The 19,300-nt window shown below is 52.2% G+C and overlaps 1 protein-coding gene and 1 long non-coding RNA gene across 2 annotated transcripts in view; one reads left to right on the top strand and one right to left on the bottom strand.

Annotated features, from left to right (window-relative positions):
• Window positions 1–19,300, bottom strand: part of LOC142906430 (uncharacterized) — a 114,288-nt gene that overhangs the window by 45,598 nt on the left and 49,390 nt on the right. The gene's annotated exons all lie outside the window — the stretch shown is intronic.
• Window positions 1,461–19,300, top strand: part of LOC116957863 (claudin-7-like) — a 28,982-nt gene continuing 11,142 nt past the window's right edge. Inside the window, exons 1-4 of the mRNA XM_076054140.1 lie at window positions 1,461–1,680; window positions 9,374–9,538; window positions 10,171–10,252; window positions 12,208–12,318. Coding sequence (XP_075910255.1) covers window positions 1,461–1,680; window positions 9,374–9,538; window positions 10,171–10,252; window positions 12,208–12,318 — 578 coding nt within the window. The remainder of the gene's footprint in view (window positions 1,681–9,373; window positions 9,539–10,170; window positions 10,253–12,207; window positions 12,319–19,300) is intronic.

Below are 19,300 nucleotides of genomic sequence, written 5' to 3'. Positions count from 1 at the left end.
GTGGATGTGAGAGGTGAGCATCGCTCTCTCACGGTCACAATCGACGCTCCGTCTAACGTCTGTGCACCGCGTGGGCTCTGTCGGGTGGTGGAGGGTCTCACGACACAGATTTGGCCAGATCCTTACGAGGCTTTCTAATCCGAATATGAATGATCATTGTATGAGTGATACCCTGTGAACCTTGTTTAATTGTCATTTCCCCCGCACACACTACAAACACACACTGCACACACAAACACTACACACACAAAACACAACACACAATACATATACACTATACACTCACTCCACACACTGCACACACTACACATACTTCACACTACACACACACCATACACACTACACACATGCACATGCACTACACACACTACACACACACGCTACTCACTACACACATACACTACACACATACACTACACACACTACACACATACACCATACACACACTACACACACTACACACATGCACTACACACACTACACACACACGCTACTCACTACACACATACACTACACACATACACTACAAACACTACACACATACACCATACACACACTACACACATACACTGCATACACTACACACACTACACACACACTGCACACATACACTACACACACTACACACTACACTCATACACTACACACACTACACACATACACTACACACACTACACACACACAACACACATACTATTCAACACACACTTCTACACACGCAAGTGTACACACAGCTGCATACAGAGGTACACACGCCTACCCGTGCCACCTCCCATACCCGTGCCACCTCCTCCCTTATATACCCGTGCCACATCCCATACCCGTGCCACCTCCTCCCTCCAATACCCGTGCCACCTTCCTTCCAAACCCGTGCCACCTTCTATACCTGTGCCGCCTGCCCCTACCCGTGCCACCTCCCTCCCATACCACCTCCACCCTCCTATACCCGTGGCACCTCCCTACCCGTGCCACCACCCCTACCCGTGCCACCTGCTCCCTCCCCTCCCCTACCACCTCCTCCTTCCCCTACTACCTCCTCCCTCCAATAACAGTGCCACCTCCTCTACCCGTGCCACAATCATCTCCTCCCTCCCCTACCCGTGCCACCACCTCCTCCCTCCCATAACCGTGCCACCTCCTCTACCCGTGCCACAACCATCTCCTCCCTCCCCTACCCGTGCCACCACCTCCTCCCTCCCCTACCCGTGCCACCTCCCCTACCCGTGCCACAACCATCTCCTCCCTCCCCTACCCGTGCCACCACCTCCTCCCTCCCCTACCCGTGCCACCTCCCCTACCCGTGCCACCACTTCCTCCCTCCCATAACCGTGCCACCTCCTCTACCCGTGCCACAGCCATCTCCTCCCTCCTCTACCCGTGCCACAGCCATCTCCTCCCTCCCCTACCCGTGCCACCTCCCCTACCCGTGCCACCATCCCCTACCCGTGGCAGCGCCAGGCATGGGCTCGATGGGGAGCGAGGTGCTGGGCTTGGTGCTGTGCTTGCTGGGGTTGGTGGGCCTCGTGGTGAGCACGGTGTGCGATGAGTGGAAGACGACGTCACGCGGCGCGGCCGTCATCGTCACCACGTGGATCTACCAGGGCCTGTGGAAGATGTGTGCCGGGAACGCCATGGGATCCGTCACCTGCAAGAGAAACTTCACCCTGATGGGGGTGCCGCGTGAGTGGGGGGGGGGTGCTAGGTGGGGGTGGGGTGTTAGGTGGGGGTGGGGGGTGCTAGGTGGGGGTGGGGGGTGCTAGGTGGGGGTGGGGGGTGCTAGGTGGGGGTGGGGGGTGCTAGGAGGGGGGTGGGGGGTGCTAGGTGGGGGGTGCTAGGAGGGGGGTGGGGGTGCTAGGTGGGGGGTGCTAGGAGGGGGTGGGGGGGTGAGGGGGTGGAGGGTGTTAGGAGGGGGTTGGGGGGTGTACTAGGAGTACTTTGGGGGTACCGTGTCAAGGTGTGCCATCATCACCATCATCGCCATCACCACCATCGTCATTGCCATCATCACCACCACCATCCCCACCTCCACCAACACCATGACCACCACCGCCACCATCATAATAATGCAATTTGTAACGCACGGAAACTTGCGGACGTAATGGCCGCTACTCAGGGACGCGGGGCCAAGCCCAGAGTCACTCTGAAGTGTGGGTGTAGAAGTGAGTTTGTAAGTGTCTCTTGAAGGAGACGAATGAGGTGATGCTGCCAACGTGCAGACGGAAGCCGTTCCAGACTGCTGGGGCAGCCCCCGAGAAGCGGCTCATAGCCGTGACTGCCCTGGATCTTGGTTTCGAGAGGAGGCCGTGAGTCGCACTCCGACGGCGTCTGCCGTGCTGCAAGTCGTCAGTAATGAAGACAGGTACGGGGGGCAGGCAGATGTGAAGGCGCGGTGGCAGGCGATCCGGTACGTGACCCTGCTGGTGACGGGTAGCCAGTGGAGGGCACGGAGTCAGGCCAAGTCAGTCGAGTCGGGGATGAGTGCGGCCAATGACGACGATTGCCAGGTGGTTTTGCAGTCTGTGAAGTTTTTCGGGGTTGCCAGAGGAGGGCCGGACGAGGACGGAGTTGCGACAGTCGAGGCGAGACCCAACCATGCAACGCGCCAATGTGTTGGCAGTTTCAGTGGAGATGAGAGGGCGTACGTGTCTGAGAGCCTTCAGGTGAACGTTTCAGGAACTGAAGATTTGATTGGTTTGGCGTTCGAAGGATAAAGTTCAAAAGGATGATACCAAGGAAAGTTGAAGTGATTGGTGAACCTGATGGTGTGACCAAAGATGTGTATGTGTGTTGAGTCGAGACGTTGCCTGGTACCCAACATGATGGCCTACTGACTTTGAAGGATTGAGGGCAAGGTTGTTTCCAGAGAACCACTTGCAGGGCAGTGGTTCCTTCCCGAGAGCCTCTCAAATCCAGACGCATTGGGGGAATTGATGGCGGTGAAGAGAATAGTGTCGTCCGCATACGAGTGGTGCTTGCCACCGAAGCTTGCGATGAGGCTGTGAACAGCAGGGGACCGAGGATGGAGCCCTGGGGGACGCCACACGACGCTTCTGTTTCAGGAGATGTGGACATGCCCACCCTGACTGAGGATTGCCGATAAGAAAGGTACGACAGCGTCCACTTGAGTGCTGAGCCACATATACCGAAGTCGTATTTCAGGAGGGAAGTAAGGAGCGAGTGGTTGACGGTGTCAGAGGCCGATGAAATGTCCAGACTTACGAGAGCAACGATGGAGCCGGAGTCAATGATCATGAAAATGTCATCGAGGGCTCTGGCGAGTGCTGTTTCTGTGGAGTAGTTTTGACGGTAAGCTGACTGGCAGGAGCAGTAGTTTGGGGAGGAGGTGACGTGGGGTTTGAGCTGGGCGAGGGCTGAGTCTTTCGAGGAGTTTAGAAAGATTCGAGAGATGAGTGATGGGACGATAGCTAGACGGCTCATCAGGGTCGTGACTTGTTTTCTTTAACATGGGGAGGGGGGACCAGGCCAGATTTGAGGTTGGATGGAAACCCCGTAGAGAATGAGGCGTCTGCGATGTTCCTGATCATGATGGCGAGTTCCGGAGCACATTGCTTGAACAAGGAACCTAGGAGGACATCGAGTGGCGATTACTTCTTGTGAAGTGATTGAATCAAAGAGAAAACGTCTTTTGAAAACACCGGCTTGAACGTGGTTAGAAAGGTGTTTGGGTGAGTGCTTACAATTTCAGGAAAAGAGAGAAGGGTACGTTGGTGCGATGTGAGGGAAGACGTGGAGGAGCTTACGATGGTGATCAGCTTGTTGGTGAAGTAAGTTTTGAAAGAGGTGGCAGGTTTGAATGAGGCCAGGGGATTGCTAAGGTGAGGGACCATGTTGCTACCAGGATGTAGAAGATCCTTGAGGATTTTCCAAAGGATGCGTGGGTTTCCAGTAGCTGTTTTGATGCGTTCTGCAATGTAGGAGGAACGAGAGGCAAGGATAAGCTCGTTGGTTTTCCTGCAGGCAGCTCTGTAGGTAACTCGATCAGCAGGAAGACCACTGCGGGACGCGATCCTTTGAAGGCATCTCTTGATTCGCTTAGCAAGGATGGCGTCTCTTGAGAGCCAGCGAGCGTCGTGGGAAGGCTGCCACGTGGTTCGTGGTTTTAATGGAGCCAGCTTGTCCAGCGCCGCCCTCAGCTCAGCTTCTAGCTGAAGAGCGCAGACAGTTGGCTCGGATGATGGGGATAACATTGAAGGCGAATTTTGCGAGGAGGTGCTGTAGAGTGGAAAACTTGACACCCTTGAAATTACGGGAGTGGCAGGTGATTTTGATGGTGAGTGGCTTGGGAATTTGGAGGGGAAATAGGATGAGGTGGTGGTCGGAGTAACCAGTTTGGAAAACTCCTAGTGGAGAGATGTGATGATCCAGGTCAGGTTCCAGAACCAGGTGGAGCATACGCTCAACATTTGTTAAGGAAGCTCTGGTGGGGCCCGGGTTGGTGAGGACCAGGTTATGGCAGGCCAAGGTTGACGCGAGGTGGCTATCAATGGAAGCTGAAGTATTGCCGGGGCAGTTAAAGTCTCCAGTAAGCACCAGCCTGTGAGATGGGTTAGGAATGAGATAAAAGATATCGTAACGCTCGTTTAAGAAGGTAGCGATGCTGTCATCTGGAGGACGATGGATGGAAAAGAGGGAAAAGCACTCGGTGTTAGTAGTGAGGGACACAGACTGGACCTCAAAGATGGCGGGAGCCATCGGTAGATAGAGCTCTTTAATTTTCAAGTCAGCATTGTAGACGACCGCTAAGCCACCACCCCGCTGGTTAGTCATGCGAGGTTTGTGAAGAACCTTGTATCCCAGGGGCACGGCTTCCAAAGAGATGGCTGGCGGGGAGTCTGGCCTGCACCAGGTCTCGGTAATAAGCAAAATGTTGATGTGGTGGTCCGTGATGGTATCCTGAATGAGGGCTGATTTGTTGGTAATGGAGCATGAGTTGAGTAGGCCGAGGCGGATGGGTAAGGGTGGGTGTGAAGATCCAAAGAGGCTCGGCGTCGAGAGGTCAAAGGAAATAGCTGGTTGAAGGTTGACCTGTGACCAGCGGCCCCTACCGCCTCTGCAACCACGGTGCCGATGCAGTCTCTGACGTTGATCGCGAAGAAGCCCGAGGCCAAAGAGCGTCCTTAGGAGCGTGGATTCAAGGTGCAGGTGGTGAGGAGATGGTGCACGTCGAAGCCCTATTATATCAGCCCACGCTGTATGGGTGGTGGTGTTGGGGGGCCAGGATTCGGGTGGACTCCGATCAGCGGCTGTGCGGCCCAGAGCAGAAATGCGAGATAGTGGTGGCCAAGATACACGCCGTCAGCACGCGCTCCCACACACGTGGCGGGTGCGTACACGCCTACGTAAACACTCGTTGAGCACATACGCCGGCGGACATGACCACGCACGCGGCGCGTACGATGGAGCGGCCGGAAGAACACGAGGTCCAGTGGAGTAGCTGACCGCGCGCTGTGCTCCAGCTCGCAGGTGATGCAGCAGGGTGGGACGAACCTCGCCGAGCTCCCATTCGCTGGTGGTGCTGGGCAGCAGGCAAACCCACTCTCTCGTGTTGAGCGGTGGACAATCTGCGTCACGTTCCCACTTGCTGGTGGTGATGAGCAGTGAATGGACCACGCCGAGCTCCCACTCGCTGATAGGGGCGGAATAGGTGCCTTGTGAGCACGTCTCTGGCAGAAATCGGACCCGGGGAGGCTGATGAGCCGCACTGCATGAACAGTGCAGCCCCGGCGTCCTCCAGCATCGTGCATGGCCGCGTTCGCCGGCACAGCCCCTGAGCTGTGCGAGGCGGCAGGTAAGCCGGGCTGCGCGACACTGCAGCCGGCAGCTGTCAGCTGTTGCAGCGCTGCGGGGCGTCTGCAGTGCGCCACTAAAGTAATGATCAAACAAAATAAATAATAAGAAAGAAGATGTAGCGAACAATTAAAGTAAGAAGAGCAGGGGATAGTGAAGAAAGACGTGGGCAAGGTACGAGGTGTGGTAATCTTACCTATAAAAGTCATTGTTTGTCTGTCTGTGTTTCTGACTATGTGGGTACCTTGTGACCTTTTATACTGACAAACTGTGGGGTTTACATATCTAAAAAGTACACGGATACCACGCGATATGCCTCGGGACGAAAAGCGCCATTCGTATTTCACATCTGTCAAGTTTAAAGTTGTTAAATTTACAATTTGTTCCTTTTATAAGCACAGGTGGTTACCCTAATAACGCACACACGCGATCAGTGAGGGGGAATTCTCATTCGCGTTATAAATGCAAAAAAAATACACAACGTCGAGGTAAATTCTTCAGTGTGATGTCATCTTCTCCACCCCCACCCCAATGTGTGCACTTACTACTATGGGGTCGGTAGATACTACTACTGTAGTCCTTAGATACTATTACTGTTGAGCGGGCGGGGGGTGGTGGGGGGGGGGTAGCAGCCCAGCCCCAGCCTGCAAAGGTGCCACCTCGGCCTGCTGGGCAATCTAGGTGAGGCTGGGGCCTCTACACGGGACTAGGCCTCACCACGGCACTCTCTTAAGTTAGTAGTTAACTGCAATAGAGTCGATAGATACTATTATAGAGTTGGTATATACGACTATAGAGTCAGTAGATGCTACTGGAGAGTAAGCAGATACTGTTATAGAGTAAGCAGATACTGCTGTAGAGCCAGCAGATACTACTATGGAGTTAGTAGTTACGACTATAGTAAGTAGACACTACTATAGAGTAAATACGTACTACTATAGATTCAGGAGATACTACTTTAGGGTCAGCAATTACTACTATAGTCGGTAGATACTACTATAGAGTCTGCAAACACTGATATAGAGTCAGTAGATACTACTATGCAGTCAGTAGATACTACTATAGAGTCTGCAAATACTGATATAGAGTCAGTAGATACTACTATGCAGTCAGTAGATACTACTATAGAGTCTGCAAATACTGATATAGATACTGCTATAGTCAGCAGATACTACTATGAAGTTATTAGTTGCTACTATAGATTCAGTAGATACTACTATAGTCATTAGATACTACTGTAGAGTCAGTATTTACTACTATGGAGTTGATTGATACTACAATAGAGTCGGCAAAAAACTACTATTGAGTCAATAGGTACTACTGCAGTCAGTAGATACCACTACGGTCAGTAAGTACTGCTACAGTCAGTAGATACTACTATACAGTCAGTAGATACTACTATAGAGTCAGTAGATATTACTTTAGAGTTAGTAGTTACTACTATAGTCAGTGGATACTACTATCATCAGTAGTTACTACTATAGAGTCGGTAGATGCTACGATGGAGTTGGTAGATACTACCGTATGGTCGGTAGAGACTATTATAGTCAGTAGATACTGCTACAGTCAGTAGATACCACTATAGGCAGTAGATACCACTATAGGCAGTACTAGCTTTACTACCCGGATTTGCCCGAGACTTGGATTCTTGACTTGGATTAATACACGGCCTACGCGGAGGGTGGGGGGGGGGTATGCGTGATGTCAGCAGCAGGCACACTGCGTAACGCTGCCGCATGCGGGTGACATCACAGATGTGACGTCACCGCTCACTTGCCGTGCAATATATTATATCCATTATTGCACCCCCCCCCTCCCCAATTTTGTTTTTTAGAAGGCTATTTTTCGACTTTTAGCATTGTGTACAGACTGGAAGCTACCCACATGCCAAATGTCAAGTTTGTAGCAATTTGGGAAGTATGCTAAACGATTTAGGCAATTCAGGAAGGGAATGACGTGAGAGCTGAAAATTGTCGCGTTCCCTTCGAAATTCCAGAAGCTGTGCAAATTTCATGACGTCAGAGCTCAGCATTGAAGAGTTTTTGCTGCTTCACGCAAACAGATGCATTTTCTGCTTTATTTTTAAGAGCGAGCTGAAAATAGTCACGTTGACTGAGAATATTGAGACAGCTGTGCCGCGTATTTGTGCGGGATACACGGCCTACGCGGAGGGTGGGGGGGTATGCGTGACGTCAGCAGGCACACTGCGTAGCGCTGCCGCATGCGGGTGACATCACAGATGTGTGATGCCACCGCTCACTTGTCGTGCTAAATATATCGATTATTGGATTTATTTTGCGGTTGAAACGTCGCAATCTATTAGATACTACAATAGAGTCAGTAGATACTGCTATAGAGTCAGTAGATACTGCTATAGAGTCAGTCGATACTACTATAGAGTCAGCATATACTACTATATAGTCAGTAGATACTACTGTAGAGTTAGTAGATACTACTATAGAGTTAGTAGATACTACTATAGAGTTAGTAGATACTGCTATAGAGTTAGTAGATACTACTGTAGAGTTAGTAGATACTACTATAGAGTTAGTAGATACTACTACAGAGTCAATAGATACTACTATAGAGTCAGTAGATACTACTATAGAGACAGTAGATACTGCTATAGAGTCAGTAGATACTACTATAGAGTCAGTAGATACTACTATAGAGACAGTAGATACTGCTATAGAGTCTGCAGATACTACTATAGAGTCAGTAGATACTGCTATTGAGTTAGTAGATACTACTATAGAGTCAGTAGATACTGCTATAGAGTTAGTAGTTACTACTACAGAGTCAATAGATACTACTATAGAGTCAGTAGATACTACTATAGAGTGAGTAGATACTACTAGAGAGTCAGTAGATACTACTATAGAGTCAGTAGATACTGCTATAGAGTTAGTAGATACTACTATAGAGTTAGTAGATACTACTATAGAGTCAGTAGATACTACTATAGAGTCAGTAGATACTACTTTAGAGTTAGTAGATACTACTATAGAGTCAGTAGATACTACTATAGAGTCAGTAGATACTGCCATAGAGTTAGTAGATACTACTATAGAGTCAGTAGATACTACTATAGAGTCAGTAGATTCTGCTATAGAGTTAGTAGTTACTACTAGAGAGTCAATAGATACTACTAACTCTATTGTATGTAAGGTGTGTAGGTATATATGCCTACGCGGGGGTACAAATATTTTTTCAGGGAGAGGTCGACAATTTTAGGAAACCTTTGAGATCAACTATTTACCCCCCACTTTCTATAACATTTTGGACTTCTGCCAGCCTCTTATAATTTTGTTGACGGAGAAATGGACAGACAAATGGCATGCCACGCTTTCACAATAGCTCCGTATTTGTGTATGTATATGTTATGTTTTTAAGATAAGGTTTGAAACGTATTTTTCCCCCGGGCAACGCCGGGTACTTTCCGCTAGTAGTAGAGAAGCAGTGGGAGCGACACAGGACAGCAGCCAGCTGCTGCGGCGCTGTCGCCATCTTCCACCACCACCGCCATCACCAGCCCATTGTTGCCGTCCACCGCATTTGCCCGCAGTGCACCTGAAGGTGTGCCAGGGCCTGATGGTGCTGTCGCTGGTGATGGGCCACCTGGGCACGGTGCTGGCGCTGCTGGGCATTAAGTGCTCGCGCTTCGGGGGACCCAACTGGCGGCTGAAGGCGCGGATCGTGGCCTCGGCAGGGGCCCTGTACCTGATCACAGGTGAGGGGACAAGCCGGTACCAGGAGACACACCGATACTACCAACGGACACGCCAGTAATACCACCAGATAGACCGGTAGTATTGCCGGAGACGCCATTATTAGCGATGACACTGGTGTTAGCGACCACTCCTTTACTACAGAACCTTCTGGTACTAATGGACACATCGGTGTTAGCAACCATGCCAGTACTACAGGACATTCTGGTACTACTGGACACACCGGTGTTAGCAACCACGCCAGTACTACAGGACATTCTGGTACTACTGGACACATCGGTGTTAGCAACCATGCCAGTACTACAGGACATTCTGGTACTACTGGACACGCCGGTGTTAGCGACCATGCCAGTACTACAGGACATTCTGGTACTACTGGACACACCGGTGTTAGCGACCACGCCAGTACTACAGGACATTCTGGTACTACTGGACACACCGGTGTTAGCGACCACGCCAGTACTACAGGACATTCTGGGACTACTGGACACGTCAGTACTACCGGACACGCAGATTCTACCGGACACGCAGATTCTACCGGACACGCCAGTACTGGCGGCCACATCGGCCCCCCCTTGGCCCTTTCCACTGTTCACTTATCCCCCCGTGCCCCCCCCCCCAAACGCCCCCCCAGGCCTGAGCTCGATGGTTGCACTCTCGTTCTACGCTCACCGCATCACCGTGGACTTCTACAACCCCAACCTCTTGGGCGCCCGGTGAGGGGGCGGCACCCTGGTGGCAGTGGTGTAGTGGTGGTGATAGCAGTGCAGTGGTGGTGGTGCTGGTGATGCAGTGGTGGTAGCTGTGCAGTGGTGGTGGTAGCGATGTGGTGGTGCCCCCTGCGGCTCACAACGAGAGGGCCCTGAGTTAGATTCCTGACTTGGGTAGCCTGGCTGTGTGGAGTGTGTATGGTCTAGCCCCGGGTCCGTGGAGGATGAGTGACTGAGAGTGAATTAGTCAGTGAGTGAGTGTGACTAGTCATTGAGTGAGTGTGAGTAATTGTGAGTGAGTGTGAATTAGTCAGTAAATGTGAGTAAGTGTAAGTGGGTGGGTGTGAGTGTGAATTAGTCAGTGGGTGAGTGTAAGTGTGAATGAGTATAAGTGAGTGTGAGTGAGTGAGTGGGTGTGAGTGTGAATTAGTCAGTGAGTGTGCGCTAGTGTGAGTGTGTGTGAGTGTGTGTGAGTGAGCGCTTGTGTGTCAGTGAGTGAGTATAGGTCTTGGGGCAGTTGTGGAGAGAGTGGAGAGCTTCCCTTACCTGGGCTGTGAGTTCATGACCGGCTCCGGTTTGACAGCAGAGGTCTCACTCCGAATCAGTCGAGCGGCATTATATTTTCATCGGTTACATAACGCTGTGTGGAAGCTACCTGGTCTGTCGTTCCGCACGAAGCTTCAGGGCTTCTCGGCCTTTCATTCCCCTCCCTTCTCTACGCTTGCGAAACGTGGACCCCCCTAATTGAACATATTTGCCGGTTAGAAACATTTAGGCTGACCTGCCTATGATCCATCCTGGGTTTAACCAGGCTGGATTGTGTGAGGAGCTCACAAATCCTTGAAAAATCTGGACAAAGTCCCATCGGTGAGCTCCTCTGGCAGGCAAGGCTGCGTTGGCTGGGCCATGTAGCCCGCATGCCCAGCCACCGCATGCTTAAACAACTTTTGTTCGGCTGGATAGAGGGGGCTAAATTGGTGTGGCACAGGCTAGAGAAGAGATGGAGTGATCTGGTACAAGAGGATGTGGAGCTGAGTGGACTTGCCGATGACTGGTACCAGCGGTGTCAAGATCGGCCTCTGTGGAGGAGGCTGGTGAACGACGCGACTGGGCAGTTGGAGGCAGTCGCTATCCAACAACAACGGAGAGCAGAGGAGCGACGCTCACAACAATGAGCGGAACACCGGGTGGCTAAAGCACAGCAAGTTGGCACAGTAGGGGGCACAGGTGGTGCATCAGCCAGTCGTCTCAGTCAGTCGACCTGTGGCATCTGGGTCTGCCCCATAACCTCCTGCCAGCGGGCGTTCGACACTTCACGTGGCCTCAAGGTGCACATAGCCTGGCACAAGCGTCGTGGTGACGTCACCGCCATTTAGTGGCGAATGTCTGTTGTTGTTGTGAGTGACAGAGTGTGAGTGTGTGTGAGTGAGCGAGTATGTGAGTGAGTGAAAGTGAGTGAGTATGAGTGAGTGTGAGTTTGCGAGTGTGAGTATGAGTCCATGATTGTGAATTAGTCAGTGAGTGTGCGTGGGTGTAAGTGTCATGGTCCTCCTTTCTCTACGCTTAATGATAATGGTTCTTATGATGAAGATAATGATGCTGCTGATGATGATGTTGATGATGACGATGAGACTTCTCATGATGATGTTGATGACGATGAGAGTTCTTATGATGTAGATGATGATGATGATGGTTCTCATGATGTAGATGATGTTGATGGTGTTGATGATGTTGATGATGCTGATAATGATGGATCTCGTGATGATATTGATGACGATGATGGTTATTGTGATGACGGCAGTGTTAACGATGACGATGCTGATGTTGATGATAATGACGATGTTGACGATGTTGATGATGATCATGACGATGTTGATGAGGATTCTAATGATGACGATGGTGGTGATGACGATGTTGACGATTGTAATGATGATGGTGGTGGTGATGGTGGTGACGAGTAGGTTTGAGTACGGATGGTGCCTCTACATGGGGTGGGCCTCCTCCATCCTCTGCATCATCGGGGCCATCATCAAATGCTCCTCCTGCTACGGGGTGAAGGACGACACTCACAAGTGAGGGCCATCACCACCATCACTATCACCACCATCACCAACATCACCACCACCAACATCACCACCATCACCACCATCACCACCACCATTACCACCATCACCACCACTACCATGACCACCATCACCACCATCACCACCAACATCACCACCATCACCGCCACCATTACCACCATCACCATCACCACCATCATCACCACCATCACCACCATCACCGCCATCACCGCCATCACCACCACCACCACCATCACCACCATCATCAACACCCCTACGACTAATATCAACACCATCACCACCATCACCACCACCATTACCACCATTATCACCACCACCATGACCACCATCACCACCATCACCACCATCACCACCACCATTACCACCATCACCACCACCACCATTACCACCATCACCACCATCACGATCACCACCATCACCATTACCGCCATCACAGCCATCATCACCACCACCATCACCACCACCATCATCAACACCCCTACGACTAATATCAACACCATCACCACCATCACCACCATCACCACCACCATGACCACCATCACCACCACTACAATGACCACCATCACCACCATCACCACCACCAACATCACCACCATCACCACCACCATTACCACCATCACCACCATCACCACCATCACCACCAACACCACCACCATCACCACCATCACCACCATCATCAATACCCCTACGACTAATATCAACACCATCACCACCATCACCACCACCATTACCACCATCACCACCACTACCATTACCACCATCACCACCATCACCACCACCAACATCACCACCATCACCACCATCACCATCACCACCATCACCATCACCACCATCACCACCACCACCATCACCACCATCATCAACACCCCTACGACTAATATCACCACCATCACCATTACCACCATCACCACCACTAGCATGACCACCATCACCACCATCACCACCACCAACATCACCACCACCATTACCACCACCACCATCACCACCATCACCACCATCACCACTATCACCATCATCAACACCCCTACGCCTAATATCACCACCATCACCACCATCACCACCACTACTATGACCACCATCACCACCATCACCACCACCAACATCACCACCATCACCACCATCACCACCACCACCATCACCACCATCACCACCACCATCACTATCACCACCACCATAACCTCGACCAATATCACCACCATCAACCCAACCAATATCAACACCATCACCACCATTATGACCGCTATCACTACCATCATCATAACGATCACCACGTGCACCGCCACCAACACCACCCCTATCAATACCATCACCCCAACCAACTGCAATACCATCACCACCACCAATATCAGCACCATCACCTGCATCATCACCATCACCAACATCCAGACAAGGATCCCGCTTATAGCCTTAACAGACGACGGCCGGCATGGCACACGAGGGGGTGGGTGGCCAGCACCACGCCCGGCCGCCTTTGTCTCTACAGTGGCGATGTTCACACACCGCACCAGCTACTCATTTGAGGCTGAGTCGACCTAGGGGAGGCCGAGGACCGGTTTAGGTAATCGCACTGATGTTGGCGGCCACGAGCAGGAATCGAACTCGGGTAGCTGTGTTTGTAGCGCAGAGCGCTGACCACTACGCCACCGCTCCCCGCAAATGGATACAAATGATAGCTCAACCAAAGTGGCTTATCATCGCATGGACATTTATAGCAGGAGCCGCATGCTCTGAAGTCTAAACGCCGCGATGTCGATTCTGAATGTGGAGGGAAAAGCCGAAGGACTCTGGGAAAAATCCACACGACCAAGGGGGAGAGAAGACACGCAAACTCCAAATATACAGCAGCAACAGGCATCGTCAGGGTCGGTATCGAACCCACGACCTCCTGGAGACCAGGCGAGGTAGTTATCATCTCCTAGCCAATGTGATGATGATGAGGGAGAGAGACACGCAAACTTCAAATATACAGCAGCAGGCATAGTTAGGGTCGGGATCGAACCCACGACCTCGTGTATACTCAGTGTGTGTACATGTACCGAGTGTGTGTGTCGCATCACCGACACCCTCCGACCCGCTGCCAATACAGCGGCTGCTGTATTGGCAGCCAGGGCGGCTGTTTTTTTTTTTTTACGGAGAAGGTGAGGTGATGTAGTGACATAGCGCCGACTGCTGTCCAGCAGTCAACTGCGGTGGACAGTTAGCGCACACACCGTTGAGCATACACACGGTGTGTGTGCCGGCAGGGTGGAGGAGCTGGGGCAAGGGTCACGGAAGACCTCGTCGGGAAGCCCAAGGATCCCGCTAGTGGGTTTGAGAAGGGAGGCGCGGCCAGGGCAGAGCCAGGCCGCGGCGAGGAGGATAAAAGCAGCGGAGAGCGGGAGCTCCGGGCTGCCGGTTCTGGGAGTGGACTCATCTCGCCGTCGTTGTCGTCTTCGCTGCATTCATCGCTGGCGCCTTCACCCGATGATTGTGCAGCCGGATTGTTGTTGGCTGTTTCAGTCGACCCCGTCGGTGTAACGCGGTTAGGGTTGTGTCTAGGCTGGGCTGTATGGCAACGACAAGGAAGGAGGGGAGCAGCTACGCATCTGTGGGGAGAGCGGCTATGCATCGGCGGGTAAGTAGCTACACATCTGCGGGAGAGTGGCTACGCATCGACAGGAGAGCGGCACAATTTTCCACAGTCACACGCCGACCACGTGGCATGGTGGAGGACCGCAGTGTCGAGAGGGGCGCGGGACGTCGCGGAAGGCGCGCGGTGATCAGCGGCGCGGAGAGGAGTCACAGGGAGACCCCGGCTGGAGCTTTCGTCGGATCGGAAGCGGAGGAGCCCAGACTGGAGACCGTGCACATGGTGGGCACCATCTTGCCCCTGGAAGGCCTACCGTGGTCAGCGAGCATGGGAACGCGCGGAAAGGGCGCAGAGGTTGGCGGCGCTGCAATGGGCCGTTTTTGACCTTCCACGGGAGGCCGGCACAAGGTTCCTCCAGGGAGAGTTAAGCGAGGCCGAGACACCCTACGCTTTCCAGGAGGCGCTGCCGGTGCTGGGACAGGAAGCATACCCGCTCGTGGGTGAGGGGGCGCTCCACTTCCAGGTGGCGGAAAGGCTGAGGGCGCTGGCGCGGGAGTTGAAGATCGCCCTGCCCGCCGCCGCCGGCACAGAGATCTCGTCCTTAACGGCGGCCCTGAAAAATTAAAGCCTACGAGGACCACCAGCATCGGTAAAAGGTGGAGGCTGAGCCATGGCGGATGGAGGACACGATGGCTGCGTTGGGTGGCCGGGAGACGCGCATGAGAGGGTCCCCGCGGGTGGACTGGCGGCCGGGGCAGTCCCTCCCACCCTGGTAACCCACGGCCAAGTCTTTCATGTGTGGCCGGTCGGGCCACATCTCTCTAGAGTGTTGGGGTGTCAGCGGGGCACCGGCAGTGTCTCCGACACCCTCCGACCTGCCGGCAGCGTCTTCCCAAGCCCCACCGGACCCGGGTCTCTGAGGCCCTCCGAGACCGCAATGTGCGAGGTCTCGGGGACCGGATCTGGACAGCTGTGGCTGAAAATTCAGGGAGGGGCCGCACCCTTTAGGCCACGGGTTCCTTCTTCCTCCTTCATCTCTCCCCAATTTTCAAACTCCCAGGGGCGCAAGACCCTGCTAAGGTGGGGGTAACCGGTATCAAGGACCGGCTCACGCGAGCTACGTTCCGATGAAAGCGGACTCTCCCTTGCACTGTGGGATTCGGGGGAGAGGGGGTGTTGGGGGTAAGGGCCTGTGTAAGGGGTTGCGTTGGGTGTGTTGTCAGTTTGCGGGGGGCGTCGCGTTGTGCTGTGTGCTGTCAGGTTGCGGGGAGAACCACGTTGGGCTGTGTGTTGTTGGTTCGCCGGGGGGCACTGTAAAAATGTTTTTATCTTCATCTTTCTTTCGTGTTCGTGGGTTTGATGTTAGAAGTGTTCCTCGGGTTGAAGGGTGGCGCTGCCTGTCCACCGGTTTCAGCTTCTGATGTAGTGACATAGCGCCGACTGCTGTCCAGCAGCGCAAACTGCGGTGGACAGTTAGCTGACACACCGTTGAGCATACACACACGGTGTGTGTCACGGCAGGGTGGCAGAACTGGGGCAAGGGTCACGGAAGACCTCGTCGGGAAGCCCCCGGAACCCTCTAGTGGGTTCGAGAAGGGAGGCGCGGCCAGGGCGGAGCCAGGCCGTGCCGAGTAGGATAAAAGCAGCGGAGAGCGGGAGCTCCGGGCTGCCGGTTCTGGGCGTGGACTCGTCTCGCCTTCGCTGTCGTCTTCGCCGCCTTCGTCGCTGGCGCCTTCACCCGATGATTGTGCAGCCGGAGAGTTGTTGGCTGTCTTGGTCGATGCCGTCGGTGTAACGCGGTTAGGGTCGAGTCTAGGCTGGGCTATGCGGCAACGAGAAGGAAGGACGGGAGCCTGTGTGAACCTGAAGAGTGTTAATAAGAAGGTGCCTCCTGCAACCACCTTGACTGGTGCTACACTACATACAGTGAGGGAAAAAAGTATTTGATCCCCTGCTGATTTTGTACGTTTGCCCACTGACAAAGAAATGATCAGTCTATAATTGTAATGGTAGGTTTATTTGAACAAAATCTGAAAACCGCATGTCAAAAATGTTATAAATTGATTTGCATTTTAATGAGGGAAATAAGTATTTGACCCCCTCTCAATCAGAAAGATTTCTGGCTCCCAGGTGTCTTTTATACAGGTAACGAGCTGAGATTAGGAGCACACTCTTAAAGGGAGTGCTCCTAATATCAACTTGTTACCTGTATAAAAGACACCTGTCCACAGAATCAATCAATCAATCAGATTCCAAAATCTCCACCATAGCCAAGACCAAAGAGCTCTCCAAGGATGTCAGGGACAAGATTGTAGACCTACACAAGGCTGGAATGGGCTACAAGACCATTGCCAAGAAGCTTGGTGAGAAGGTGACAACAGTTGGTGCGATTTTTCGCAAATGGAAGAAACACAAAATAACTGTCAATCTCCCTCGGCCTGGGGCTCCATGCAAGATCTCACCTTGTGGAGTTGCAATGATCATGAAAACGCTGAGGAATCAGCCCAGAACTACACAGGAGGATCTTGTCAATGATCTCAAGGCAACTGGGACCATAGTCACCAAGAAAACAATTGGTAACACACTACGCCGTAAAGGACTGAAATCCTGCAGCGCCCGCAAGGTCCCCCTGCTCAAGAAAGTACATATACATGCCCGTCTGAAGTTTGCCAATGAACATCTGAATGATTTAGAGGACAATTGGGTGAAAGTGTTGTGGAGCTCTTTGGCATCAACTCAACTCGCCGTGTTTGGAGGAGGAGGAATGCTGCCTATGACCCCAAGAACACCATCCCCACCGTCAAACATGGAGGTGGAAACATTATGCTTTGGGGGGTGTTTTTCTGATAAGGGGACAGGATAACTTCACCGCATCAAAGGGACGATGGACGAGGCCATGTACCGTCAAATCTTGGGTGAGAACCTCCTTCCCTCAGCCAGGGCATTGAAAATGGGTCGTGGATGGGTATTCCAGCATGACAATGACCCAATACACACGGCCAAGGCAACAAAGGAGTTGCTCAAGAAGAAGCACATTAAGGTCCTGGAGTGGCCTAGCCAGTCTCCAGTCCTTAATCCCATAGAAAATCTGTGCAGGGAGCTGAAGGTTCGAGTTGCCAAACGTCAGCCTCGAAACCTTAATGACTTGGAGAAGATCTGCAAAGAGGAGTGGGACAAAATCCCTCCTGAGATGTGTGCAAACCTGGTGGCCAACTACAAGAAACGTCTGACCTCTGTGATTGCCAACAAGGGTTTTGCCACCAAGTACTAAGTCATGTTTTGCAGAGGGTTCAAATACTTATTTCCCTCATTAAAATGCAAATCAATTTATAACATTTTTGACATGCGTTTTTCTGGATTTTGTTGTTGTTATTCTGTCTCTCACTGTTCAAATAAACCTAACACTAAAATTATAGACTGATAATTTCTTTGTCAGTGGGCAAACGTACAAAATCAGCAGGGGATCAAATACTTTTTTTCCCTCACTGTATGTACTGAGTGTGTGTGTGTACTGAGTGTGTGTGTACTGATTGTGTGTGTGTACTGAGTGTGTGTGTGTGTACTGAGTGCGTGTGTATGTACTGAGTGTGTGTGTGTGTACTGAGTGTGTGTGTACTGAGTGTGTGTGTATGTACTGAGTGTGTATGCACTGAGTGTGTCTGTACTGAGTGTGTGTGTATGTACTGTGTGTATGTACTGAGTGTGTATGCACTGAGTGTGTATGTACTGAGCTTGTGTATATGTACTGAGTGTTTGTGTGTACTGAGTGTGTGTGTGTGTACTGAGTGTGTGTGTGTTCTGAGTGTGTGTGTGTGACTACTGAGTGTGTGTGTGTGTATGTACTGCGTGTGTGTGTCTACTGAGTGTGTGTGTGTGTATGTACTGCGTGTGTGTCTACTGAGTGTGTGTGTAGTGACATAGCGCTGACTGTTGGACAGCAGCAGCAACTGCAGGGGGGCACTTAGCGCACACGCCGCTGAGCATACACGGTGGTGTGCCGGCAAGGCGAATGAACTGGGCCAAGGGTCACGATAGACCTCGTGAGGAAGCCCCTTGAACCCTCTAGAGGTTAACACAGGCTCCCCTCCTTCGGCTTGGCTCTGCCCTAGCCGCACCGAGGGGAATATCAACAACGGAGAGCGAGAGCTCTGGGCTGCCGGTTCTGGGATTGGACTCGTCTTGTCGTCGCTATTGTCGTCGTTGCCAGAGAGGGTTGCTACATGTCGACGGAGAGAGAGAGAGAGTGGCTGGGTGATGACTACGGGAGCGACTACGCGTTGATAGAGAGAGTGGCTGGGTGTCTACTACGGGAGTGACTACACGTTGATAGAGAGAGAGTGGCTGGGTGTCTACTACGGGAGTGACTACGTGTTGATAGAGAGAGAGTGGCTGGGTGATGAC

The sequence above is a fragment of the Petromyzon marinus genome, chromosome 64 (assembly GCF_048934315.1).
Source record: "Petromyzon marinus isolate PM22_M1 ecotype Great Lakes invasive population chromosome 64, UKy_Petmar_22M1.pri1.0, whole genome shotgun sequence".
Taxonomy (NCBI): Eukaryota; Metazoa; Chordata; class Hyperoartia; order Petromyzontiformes; family Petromyzontidae; genus Petromyzon; species Petromyzon marinus.
The sequence above is the reverse complement of the archived record's forward strand: the minus strand, read 5'-3'. Positions and strand labels throughout refer to the sequence as shown.